Here is a 13,129-nt window from a genome sequence, read left to right as displayed (position 1 = left end):
ACGGATGCGTTTTATTGATTTAACAATTAAGGATTAAATGCACGATTGAACACGTATTTAGTTAATAGGATTTTATTTATAGATTTTTCGTCAACGATATAAAGACGTAGTTACACACACATGTGATTTATTATAAATAAATAAAACTGTTAAATTATTACCATTTATACTTCCCTGATATAACGAAGGCGAACGAATTGAGAATTATCTTTTCAGAAATTTTAAAGATATTTATTGCGTTAGTATTAAATCCGCGATAATAAAATTGAATTAACAATCGCTTTCACGTAAAGCCTATCATGTATCGACAAGAAAATGCCAATCTCTCAGCGATGGGTAATAACCAAATGTACTTATCCGGATAAGTTAAAATATATTAGAGCTGAAATTCTCTCTACTTAAATGCTATACACTCCCCTTTCTTCCACAGGAAGATATTACAAAAATAGATTCGACCGCGTCGCATAGCGAATGGTTAAGACCATTCCGCGCGATAATAAAGGCGAGCGAGCGCGTATATTTCGCCGGAGTGATATGAAATTCCGCTTTGCGATGCCGCGCTCGGCGCATGCGAGACGCCCACATCACGCGACGGACATACATATGTGTATATACACGTATACGTGTGGAAACAGGGCGCACTCTTATTTCCTTGGTTTCCCCTGTCGCCCCCTTCCCCCGCCCTCCCCATGCACCGCAATCGCCCGCTTTACGCGAAAATCACACGACTCGTCGAAAGCTCTCTCTTTCCTTCTCTCTCTCTCTCTCTCTCTCTCTCTCTCTCTCTCTCTCTCTCTCTCTCTCTCTCTCTCTCTCTCTCTCTCTCTCTCTCTCTCTCTCTCTCTCTCTCTCTCCATTTTTCTGCCGTTTCTCTCCTTCTCCGCAAGTAGAACTAGTGCACTGTCGTGCGGTTAAAGACTCGAGGACTCTTCTCGCGATACGTTGCGTTTCCGCGACCGAAAAACTGACGGTCGTCGCGTGTACCAAGACGCTTTCATGCCACCGCCGCGCCACCGGGTTCCTCCGCCCGTAGCTATGTATGTAATCTTTTGAGATTCGCGGAACTTTCCTCGTCTCGACTTGAGCCCCGAGAAAATCGCTCTTTATCGCGGAGGAAGGGACGGGAGTGTTTCACGTGGCCCCCCTCCTTCTCGCATGCACATCGGAAATATTCATCCCGCAAAACGCGATGGTGAAAAGTGATCTGAAATCACAAAACGATATTTGCTACAAATGTTGTGCCCATTGTGAAATTTTATTTATAAAGAGCGCCGTTGCAAGATTATTTATACATAAAAAAATATTTCGAATTCATTGTTATTTCAGATTGTTTTTTCGTACACGCAATTCAGTTGTTGCAAATTTCTATGTGTAATGTAATAGGATTGACGCATATTGGTCGGAAAACGGAAACGCTTCAAATTTTAGAGCGCAATAAAATACGATTGTGCACGTGAAATTGGAAAGCAAAAACACTTTAAAGCCCAATAAAATACGATCGCCTGTGTTTAATCAAACAGACACAAAGCATAATGTAACATCCCGAAGCACGCGATATAATAAATACGAGTAAAAATAAATGCTTTGAAACATCATCAAGCATTTCATCGAATAAGTGTTTGTCAAGGTTTTTGCACCAAATGTGATACGATATTCCTATACGATACTAGAGAATCTACTCTATACAGAGGCGTTTGTATCGTGTTGCTAAATTAAAATAGTTCGATGATGAACAACTTTTGCCAAAAGTGATAGGTTTTATTTTTTATATCGAAAAAGGAACCCTCTCCTGAATCGATTAAGCCCAGAAAAAAGATAATTCACCGTTCCGTTCTCAAGATATTTAATTTTAAAATTAGGTGATTTTAATGATTTTAACAATGGTCTAATAGGAAAAGAGGTTATTTTCCTACGAATAACACGAGTTTGCGAAAAATCTTTTGCCAAAAATGTCTGAACAATATATATCGATGGAAAGAGGACACTGCGTGAGGAAGCTTATAGTTGAAGGTGAACACGATCCACCGTACAGTTTTTTTTAAATTAATAATTAAAGTTGAAAACTAGTCAAGCGACGCGTTAACACACACTTTATTTAATCTATTTTAGGCAAAATATTATTCTACAACGTAAAAATTATTTACTAAATAATCTCTTTACGTCGTTACGAAGGTTTGCGATGCGTTACTCTATTTTTTTATAATCATAAAAATAAAAAAATTATAAACATTGTTTTGACTTCGGCCTTTCATCATCGAACTACCTTAAAACGAATTGACACGACACACTCTGCGCGCAAGTGTGCATACACCAGATTCTTTTCCATAGCTACGGAACTTTCTTGCATTTAAATATAAACTACCTCCGGTTTACGTTTCTCATTTCGTAGGCGCGCAACGAAATCGCGTAGTTTCCAACTATTGTGACGACGTCTGGATAAACTTGCTCGTTAACTACAATCGAGTTAAGCGCCTCGGCATAGTACTGAGGCACGTCGATTTGACTTGCCGAGAGTTATCGACGTCTTCCCTACGTCAATTCCAGCCAACGAGCCGGGATTTGCATAGAACATGTCGCACCTTGTTTGTACGTGGTCAACAACCTTGTATTATTCCTTGATCAACTTGTTATTTGCTTTTCTGCAGGGAGAGGGGGGACGCGCCTAGGTTTCAATTGATTTCATTACCTTTGTTACCGTTGCATCGTAAAAGAAGTTACGTGTGCATACATATATAAGTAAGAGTACATAAAAGTATTTTATGAAAACTGGTTGGTGTGTTGGTCTAAACGATTAACGTAAGCTGTCATATTTCACGTAATACGATTCTATAAAAAGGAATTTATATCGGACGATTTTCTTTTTTCCAATTTCGTAACGTAGCAGAAGTACTAGAAGTGTTAAAAAGAACGGCACGGCGCGTTTATCTTAAGTATTGTGTCTTTAAACGTCGCGACGAGGAAGATAGATATGAATGTAAAGAAAGAATCCCGCTGGTTTTTGGTAGGAGGCGTTTAAAAGGGGATAAAAGACAGACGGCAGGCGCGCGCGGACCGCAAAGTTATACCAGGGTCTTTCTGAGATGGCGCGGTCTTAATGCCGATACAGGAAGCTCCATTGAGGGTATTTTGGACGTTCATTTGCATAAAGCGGATTCCTCCTCCTCCACTTTTCTATTACGTCCCTCCCCACCATCTCCGACTCCATTCCCTCGCCTCCTTGCTCGCTACCTTGGTCGACGTTTGCCTCCCTCTACATCCGCTATCTGAAAGCACTTCCACTTTCTGTTCTCTCCGCCCTTCTATCTCGGCTCAGCACGCGTATAGATACTCGTTGTTTCGCTTTTATACATCCTTCTGCCCCTCTTCATTGTACCTTTCAACCGTATCCCCTTGCCACCCCTGTTCCCCTTCGCCACATACTGCTTATCTCCCCTTTGTGTTTCTCCGGAGGAGGAACTCGAATGCCTCCTCTACGCTCGAATATCTCTTCTTAACTTAGTTCTCCAAGTTACTATTTTACTACTTTCCCCCGTTTTCTCCATGCTATTTTTCTTGTCGTTATTCAACACTTTTATCGTTTCTCGTTAACGCCTTTGTGTTCGTAACCGAGCACAGCGCACCTCCTGGCACTTTCCCTTTATTTTTCTGCATACGTTAGGCTTTCATGCCTCCCGTTTGCTTTTATTTTTTTCTTCCTTTTATCTTTTATCTCCTCTTTTATATATCCGCTTTCATATATCAGCAGCACCCTTTTTATTACCCGCTCATTCTCTTTTATTTATCTCGCTCAGTTTATTGTCCTTTTGCTTTAAACATTGCGTATTCTCCTATCTCGTTCTCGATATTATCAGCAGCGAGTCCCCCGTTTTAGACCTCTGTCACCTTCGATACTAACCCTTATTCCCTTTATGGTCCCTATTCCCCAATCCTTATATTTCGCATCCTCTACGCATCCCTATATAGCAGACCCTCGAAGTTTCATGTTCGAGAATTTCAGCGATTCTTAACCGTGCAAATGGTACCAGTCGATGATTCCCCGAGGGTTCCCGCAGAAGGTTATACAAAAGTCCGGTCGAAAGCGTAGGATAACGGAAATAAGAGATATATTTCATTGCCGTTGAACGTGGGTCTGGTAAATTTTGCTGCTAGGTCGATAGATAGGAGGCGAGAGATGAAATAATGCTAGAATATATCGAGGCACAAAAACGATGGTCACGTATGATCGGTTTATTTTGATAGCGGCATAAATCAGATCTCGCGAAACTCGACGAATATGAAAAAAAAAGTGAATACGAGATGATACGCGCCGCATCCGCTAACTATCGCGTCATTCTATCAGCTATTATTTAACCTTGAACCACTTAGAGCCACGGACTTTTGTAACAGAATTTCCCGAAACCGTGCCATCGATTTCCGATTGAGGTGAACGATTTACGTACATTGTGCTCGGACAGCGCACTGCAAGCAAGGATTACAGTTCACAAGATTAAGCGCCTTTTCCTGGCGGAATTCTCGGGGATCGATTATTTTTTCATTCGGGATCTCTTACGAGGTAGCCTGCTCAAGCGGGAGTGCAAAGGTGTCGGCTGTGGTTATTCGCAATGCTAGTTAACAATATCTACGTTATGTTTGCAATGTTAAGTCAACATTAAATTGCATTGTATTTGTTGATTGTTCCTGCTGACAAAACTTGACTGTCTCTAAAATCACTATATACAGTATATTATTGTTGATTCTAAAATTTCTTCATGACTGTCATTAAGGGGACTAGGCAGTCAGATTTGTCGAAAATGCAGCTTTTTTTGAGAATTTATTACGAAGAAATTAATTGAAACCGACACTTGTCCTTTAACACAATGTTTATTAGTAAACTATAAATAACAAGAAATTTTTTTTAGTTGAAAATATATATGCATTAATATATATGCACTTTCGCTTTTTTCTACGTTTTTTATTTTCTTCTTGTCTTGCAGTGATAACTGAAATACAGAGGCGCTCTTTTTGACGAAAAACGAAAAACGTGCTGTTTGATTTTTTTTCTCAAAGTTTGCACACACTTTTTAAAGGTTTAGTCCGAAATTATAACATATTGAACATGTTCAATTTTTTTCTCTGCAAAACGAAAAGAAAATAAAAAATGTACAAAAACGCGCAAAATTTTTTAGTTGACTCGGTTTCAATTCATTTCTTTGTAATAAATTCCCCCAAAAAGCTTCATTTTCGACCCGTTTAACGAACGTCGCCAAATCGATTTTCCCAAAACTGATCTTGTCGATCGATAAATTACGTCACTCAGTCATATATAACAGTGTGCAGATGCTTTTTAATGCCACCGAGTGACCTCGGCTGTCCGCTTTCGTCCCGAAATTCTAGCGCCGACGAGGATCTTCTTGCTCGGGGCGAACCTTGACGGTAATAATTAACATCCTCATCATCGGTGTAGGAGGACGTTCAAATAGATTCCGCGACGGATAGACATACCGTGGTGTGATATAGCCGAACCTGCAGCCTCGAGGCCGTGCCAAATATACATACGCGTACACTAAGATCATTCCTAAATGCCTCGCAGCGGATATATTCTGAACTCAAGAGGAACCCGGAGAAGTTTGTGGAACGTTGCTGTGATTACTAGCGATATATAGATTTACCAAGCGTTTGCGAAATTATGTCGGAATGCGTATACCTCCGTCTCATTAAATACTCAATGCATTCGGTAATTCGTGCCTTCGTGCGGAACCAATCTGTCGTCGTCAATCATTATAGATCGTTAGAGAAAATTACGTCTCCATGATTGCTGTTAAAGTTATCCAAGTTAATAAGACCGAAATAACAAAAAAAGAAGAAGAAAATTTGCGATTTCGCAATGCAACGCGAGAGAGCCGATGGCGAGAAAGTCGCAAAAATGGCTAATGACAAAGTTGGCCCGAGCCAATTTAGAAAGTTACGTTTCCCGTCAAAAGACGACAATCCGCAGAAGTTGGACAACCGTGTAAAGAAACTTTTTAAAGAGCTCGGTCGTTTGTCACGGTATATGACAAACTCTCTTCGAAAGTTAACGCGGATGATAATCAATTTAATTGTTACACGCGGGTGTAGTCCGCGCGATATAAAGTCGGTCTGTTTTTATTTCACCTTAATTGACGCTTGTTCGATTTTAGGGAAATAAAAGCATTAGCATAGGAATTTCGTGATTGATCGGACCCGTTTGGACTGTCGTCCAAAATCGAATTGTTCAGCTCAGCGGCCTCACATTGCAATGAAATTGGCCGTGAACATTCGGCGTAACAATTTTCCAAATGCGATTCACACGGCTGAAATCATTTTTATCATTTTGAATACACGACGAGAGAGAAATAAATGTTTTATGCATTACTATTTTACCAATGAATACACGATGCAATACGAAATCGGTTAATTTATTAAATTTCTTGCATATCGTTTTTATACGTTCTCCACGTGACATTTATAATCTCAAGATTCTCAAGAGAGCTGTGCGCTTCTACATTACGAATTACTCGCAATTTTGCATCGAATGAATTAAACGTAAGGCAGAGATCCACATATATCTATAGATGTATTACAGACATCCGTAATGCACGCACCGTGACACGTACGAACGAAGCGAACAGCAAAGATCTAATACAATCGAACTTCCGAGCGCGCGTGCATTAATTGTTCCGGCCGCGCAAACGGGAAGTTCGTGCGCGTCGTCAGTGAAATTGGCTGACAACTTTCGGCAATTTGGCGCGCGCGTATGAGTAATTCACTCGCGTGTCCGCCTTGCGCATTGACCTCGGAAAACGGGTGTGCAGTTTCGCGAAATGCAACAAAATGTCGACGTTGAAGCGCGGTTGTTCGACGGACAGCTATACGAAACGGGAACCGAAAAATCGACCGATGCACACATCGGTTGCGCGACGCGCACCAATACTCTTTCCTCGCTTCCCGTTCAACCGAGACACCGATAATGAATGAAATCACATGGGACGTATAGTCCTGACGCGAGCCAATTAGCCGACTGTTTATTCGTTTTGTTTCGAAATGACAGTACGTCGGATGAAAGTAGGCGGTGCAACGAATTGCATTAATAGCAGATCGCATTACGAGCAAGAAAGAACTCACTCTCGTTGAATTCTCTGTCGATCTTGTCGATATCGATCTTACGTACGCTGGGTATTATTCGCTACAGGCGACGTTAAAAAGTGACGGGGTATCTATAATTCATAAATAAGAATAATGCCAATTTCGTGCCTTATGATTCATCGAAAATATAAATATTTGGACGAACGGTCGATTTAATATCAATGAAAGGAATTCTTCGAGCAAATTTCGCGATTCTTAGATCGCAAGATGAAATCATTTCGTAGTCGAAATCATTATTTCCAAGACCGGGAAGTATTCGGAGCGGCGCACACAGATGATGAGCGCGATTATAAAAGTGTGAAAACTCGTGAAAATATTTTTCCGAAGCGGATGTAACGTCTCCGAATCGATTTCTTATGTTTACTTTTCTTTTACTTCGTTACTTATGCCGGAATTTAAATCGTCGACATGTCTGGTGTTGAATTTTTCATGGCCTGACCGAATATGATACGTGTTATGTAATAAGGGGTTTCGTGAACAGTAGAGAGAGAGAGAGAGAGAGAGAAATTGGTCAGTCCCACCGGCTCGGTCCTAATAATCCAGGAACACGAAGACAAGTTATGACAGCCGGTGTCGCAGCCCCTTTGGTGGGTTGCAACTGCGTGAGCGACATGTGCCATTGTTCAAACAGTGCAGCCCAACACCTTCTATCAGCGCCGACCGTACCATCCACTATCCACTCCGACATTCCTCTCTCTTCAAGGTGACGACCGCGCGAGGTATACACGCTCGTCATTTATACCCTGACCCGAATACTTCCCGGTCTTAGAAATAGTTCCGACTGCGAAATGACTTCATCTTGCAAGTCGGTAGAATCGCGGAATCTAATCGGAAGATCACTCCGCGCTATTAAATCGATCGCGCTTGTTCCGAGCTGCTTGAATTCATATTTATGAGAAAGACAATAAATATTTCCTCGCACTTAGCGTAGTCGTTCTATACTTATCGTTCGATCAATAAAATACGTAATTTGTCAATAGTCGCAGAGCTCCGACGCCCACAAAAACAATAAAAAATAAAAACGAAGAATTAAGAATTAAAGATAAATCTGCAGAAAGAGCAATTTTTTCACGATGGTATCCCTGATCAAGCTGCCGACGATTAAATCTGCAAGCTGACTCGGAATCACGGTCTTCATTGCTCCAATCTCGGTCATGAAATAGGAATCTCTAACCCCACCGCCATCCGAGTTAGGGTAGTTTGACGCGAGGTATAGTAAAACGTGACTTTACTCTGGAAATAATATCGGCCATAAAGTCGGGGGATAGTAAGGTAACCAATGTCTGTTTGAAAAGTCAATTCTGACCGCGCTTTAATCTGACAGAAAATACTAGCGGCGTTTTATCCCGATATCTTACGAATCGTTGTGCTGTTTTCGCAATATATAAATACAAACGCTCTGCGATAATTAAACTGCATGAAATTGCAGGAAATACAATTAATTGTTTACGAAGCCACATTAAAATTATATTGTATCAGAAGATATCTTACAAGTTTTGCAAATGGCAATACACACATCATGCGCGTAGATTATAATATATGTAAGTAACAACGACGGTTCGGAGTACGTCGTTAATCGACAGATGACACTGTCGCGTACAAAAATTTAACTTTCACTTGCTGTTCTATCCTTAAAGGAAGTGCAAGCGTCTAATCTTCCATCTGGCTCAGCACTGAATGAATAACAAAACCTGATTGATGTTGCAGCATTAGTAGCCGACGGTGATCATAAATAAGAGCTCTGTAAGCTTACGGTGTAACTTTACCGCGGCATTCGCTCGCAGATTACTGTGCAACACTACTATATTACTTATCCATTTAATGCAAAAATTAATTTTACAGCTTTTTCCCCAACGGAGATTGCGTCATTTATTAAGGAAATAGATAAAATTAATGTTCTTCTGTTTGTTATCTAATTAATGTTTTTTATTAGAACAGTTTTATCATATACCTTAAAAATAAAAAATAACTCAGTCTCCGTAGTATTTCAGTCCAATATTTTAAGACTTATTCCATTAATAACTTCGGACAAGAAGAAATTCGTTCCATCGTTCGTTCAATACGGACTCGGCGGGATCATCGAATGGGAGTGTCTAATACGCACCTGCGCTCTCTCTCTCTTTTTTTTCTCTCTCTCTCTCTCTCTCTCTCTCTATACATCAGTAGCACGGCCGTTTTATTAGCAGAATGGTCCGTAATTCCAATCGGAGTTAGTATTACACGAACGTGCTCCGAATGAAGTAAAATCTTCGCGTATTGACGCACGATAAATAATCTGCGGGATCGGCGCGCGCGCGCTATTATTCCGTGACCATAATACATCGCGCGTACATATCGTAATATAATTTGCATTAAATCGCGACTATACTTTCCGTATTCAAGTTAAGCACTGCGGCATCAAATGCAATTGCTGTTATAATTTACAATTCCATTGCATGTACCCTCATAATCAGCGTTGTCCGCTCATGTGGTTACAATCGAATTATTATAATATTTTTTTCCGTTGTCGAAACAACATTGAAATTTCGACGTTACCGGCAATCGCGCCCAATCGCACAGCTCGATTTTATTAGAATATACAAAATCGCGAGTCCGGTTCGAATGAAGATTTGATATCGCGTAAAAAAAACATGACGCGCTCTCGGATAGAAGCGGCGCGTCCGTTTGCGATCATCCGTGACGGTTCTGAAACATTAAAGACCCTAAATTGGAGCCGGTTGATTAAGTTATGGAACTCACGTCGTCGCACGCTCCAAGGGTTAGAAATATTTAATTTCTCTCGTGCCGTATCATTTAATGCCGGCTCTATCCTCGCCTCCGCCAGGTCACGTGGCAGTCTCAGAAACGTGATATAATTAACCAGTCCATCTTCGGAGCCTCTACCTCTGTCTGAGCATTGCCAGAGGCCGAAACCCAAATTGAATCAATCAAGCTTGTATCTGAGCACGTATGTTGCTAATCGAATCGATTCATGTTTCGCCTATACGGAATTTCAACCATCTACCAAAGGATTCATTCGTCTGTACGTACACACGTACGGATGCGCGGGCGCACGTGTGCTAATGGTTATTGTCCAAAGATATAGCCGTAACCGCAGAATAATAATCGACCGCGCAAGTGTGCGGAATAATGATTCATCCGTACGCAACCAATCAATAGCACGCAATATCTATTATTATTAATAATTAAATGTGTATTGAGATAATATTTACTAACAATATTTAAGATTTTACTAACGAGTAAATGAGTAAAAGTCATTTTCCAATTGACGCGTTACTGACCAATGAACTTATTTCCTTATGTTGCAGGTGATGACAGCGACACATTGCGGGGGTTAAAGTGCCCGTCGAGAACGGCGAGGAAGTGGCGAGGTTCGTAAAAATCGGCATCGGGGGCGTACGATCCGGGCAGGGGTAGTGGTAGCGGAGCGGCAGGGGTGAGCAAATTTCATTTACACTTTACACTAGTGAGAAAACAAAGTAGAATAAATCGAATAAAGTCAAATTTTGTCTAAAGCTCGCCAAGCCTCGACTACCCGGACTGTCAAATCTATTTTCGTAAAGAGATGGATATGCGGATAATCCATCTGTCTTAGCTTCTCAATTTTACACACACACACACATACAACTTATCCCTATTAACTCAAACGTAACGTATCCCTATTAACTTATATACGCTTAACGTTTTTGATGCAATGACAACCATTTAATTATTACGTCGCGTCGATATCAATTAAAGTCGAAATTGATATTGAAATTGTCCTCGATTTTTACATATAAAAAGACCAGCCCACAAATTTTTGTGAGATGAAATTTTTTTCATTAGCCATGCATGACGATTAACGCGATATCCGATACGTCGATATCCGATAAATTCGCAATTGTTATTTACCGTCACTTCGTGACATATCCGCCACTTTCTGCAATGCGCGCACTATTAGTTTACGGCTCCTTATTTACCGCGGATATTCGTGGCTTGCGCGACATATTGAGCGACATGTTATTTACCGGCCATAGCTCACCTTTCACGAGGAGACCGGCCGATGATTGTTACCGCGCCGCGTGTGCTATAGCTATAACGCGGACGTCGACCGCTTATACCCCGCAGGTACTATGGGAGCGGGGGTATGGGGGGCGGAGGAGGGCTACAAGCCACGGACCTCCGGCGAAGGCTCGAGTTCCAGTGTACCGGAGGAACTTGTTCGCAGGGTCTGCGGTCCCTAAGGCACGACAGCTACCATGCTACCGAGGAGAACGCCGCTTGTGACGACTACGAGGACAGGTAACTGATCGCGGATGTCGCGGCGGAGGAAATGCGATCCATTTGTCCAGCGGTCAACTCTGCTTTGCGTGCAACGTGTGTGAAATTAAAAACAAAGAAAGTAAACTTATAATTTATTTTCTTATTAATGATATCGATATGATATTCTATGTATATACAGATAAGAAAAAATGATAGGAAAATATAAGACTTTTAAAACTAGAAGATATAAAAGACTTTAATTAATAGTCAATAAAGTAACATAAAATGAAATTTTATATATGAGACATTCTATAATAGATGAGAAAAAATAATAGGAGAACATAAAGCTTATAAAGCTCGTGCTAAAAGAATATTATACAAAAGACTCCAAAATTGGTGGTCAATAAAATAAACATATAAGTACTGAGAGAGGCAAAATCGCTTATATAATGAAATAATGACTTCCACTTAGGAGGACTGACCACGAAGCGATCCTCGCTTCCGGTCAGCCTACCTGCACAGGCTGCCGGCGATCGTATAGGCGCCAGGAGAGCGAAACGGTTGAGAAAAAGGAGACTCTGAAGCGACGCATGCCCGAATCGGATGAGATCGGTGCGGTGTACCGGAAGCTGCGGCTTTGCCTGGGCCTTTTCGAGCACGCGAGTAAAAACGATGAAGCGGAAGAGGACGATGAGGAGAAGAGGCATCGGTTACGGTGGTGTCGCAGGGGCGTCCGACGAGTCGTGGAAGTGGCGACAAGAGCTCTGCTCCTTGGCATCGCGCTTCTCGTCACGCCAGGCAAGTATTCTGTCTCCATAGCGCTTCTATATCTCACAGCCGCGAGTCGATACCGGCATTAAAAGGCATTCGAAAAGACAGGATTTATTTCTTTCGTCGCGCAAAGAGAGCTCGAAATTTTTACGTGTATATGTGTTCAAGTATCTCGAAAACTACAATAAAAATCCAAAACCTTGTTTTCTCTTGACAACTCGGTTGCTAATACCGCGAGTTGTTACTATTATTGGGTTACAACTTTGGAACTATGATAACGCGAGGCCCTGTCGTATCCGGGAATCTCTTCATTTGTCCGCCGGTGCAATCACCGCCGGTCTCGCGTTCGTTCCTCAATTAGCGGGGACCGCAAATTAGAGTTCACTAGTTGGCGGGACGTCCAAATGGTCGCTAATGCCGCGGCACCGTATCTCACGAAACGGGCACCAGAGATGGAGAGCTTGCGGCTCGTAATGGGACGTCGACGCAGATCGGGAAATGAAGCGAAATAAGCCGGCTGCGCGATCAGATAATGGCTATCGGACGAGAATACCAAGTGCTCGATCTCCTTAAGTCGGGCGAGATAAAGCGAATGGCGCGCGAGATAAGCTCAATTTTCGCGACTGTCTGAACCTGCGAAGATAACTGTACGCTCTGAAAGATCGCTTTGCGAAGAGAACATATAACTAATTATATCGTCGCGGTAAAGTTAAGGGATCGAGTTACAAAGAAAGCTTGTATAATCACAACTGCGTTTCCATTAGAAGGGTTAGTATCCTTTTGGTTGTACAAACATTCATTCCCAAACCGTTCGTTTGTTTATATTGTAATATACAAAGACGATATGCGGTATTATCGATGATTAATAAATAATTCTTTTTATCACGACTTATGTTGACAACATAATTACGGAGGTCAAATTCGTCGCACAATTTTCGATCGACGACAGGCGCATCTGGTTAGATCGCGAACC

The 13,129-nt window shown here is 41.6% G+C and overlaps 1 protein-coding gene across 4 annotated transcripts in view; it reads left to right on the top strand.

The window, feature by feature from the left end:
- LOC143905035 (protein turtle) overlaps nucleotides 1-13,129 on the top strand; it is a 233,299-nt gene that overhangs the window by 155,147 nt on the left and 65,023 nt on the right. For all 4 annotated transcript variants that reach the window (XM_077420139.1, XM_077420138.1, XM_077420137.1 and 1 more), the window contains exons 5-7: nucleotides 10,452-10,579; nucleotides 11,251-11,424; nucleotides 11,858-12,183. In XM_077420139.1, the coding sequence (XP_077276265.1) occupies nucleotides 11,270-11,424; nucleotides 11,858-12,183 (481 nt within the window). In that variant the 5' untranslated portion in view covers nucleotides 10,452-10,579; nucleotides 11,251-11,269. The remainder of the gene's footprint in view (nucleotides 1-10,451; nucleotides 10,580-11,250; nucleotides 11,425-11,857; nucleotides 12,184-13,129) is intronic.

This window comes from Temnothorax americanus, unplaced genomic scaffold (assembly GCF_048541705.1).
Source record: "Temnothorax americanus isolate GAGA-0224 unplaced genomic scaffold, ASM4854170v1 Scaffold6, whole genome shotgun sequence".
NCBI classification, from domain to species: Eukaryota; Metazoa; Arthropoda; class Insecta; order Hymenoptera; family Formicidae; genus Temnothorax; species Temnothorax americanus.
This window is presented reverse-complemented; position numbering and strand designations above follow the sequence as displayed.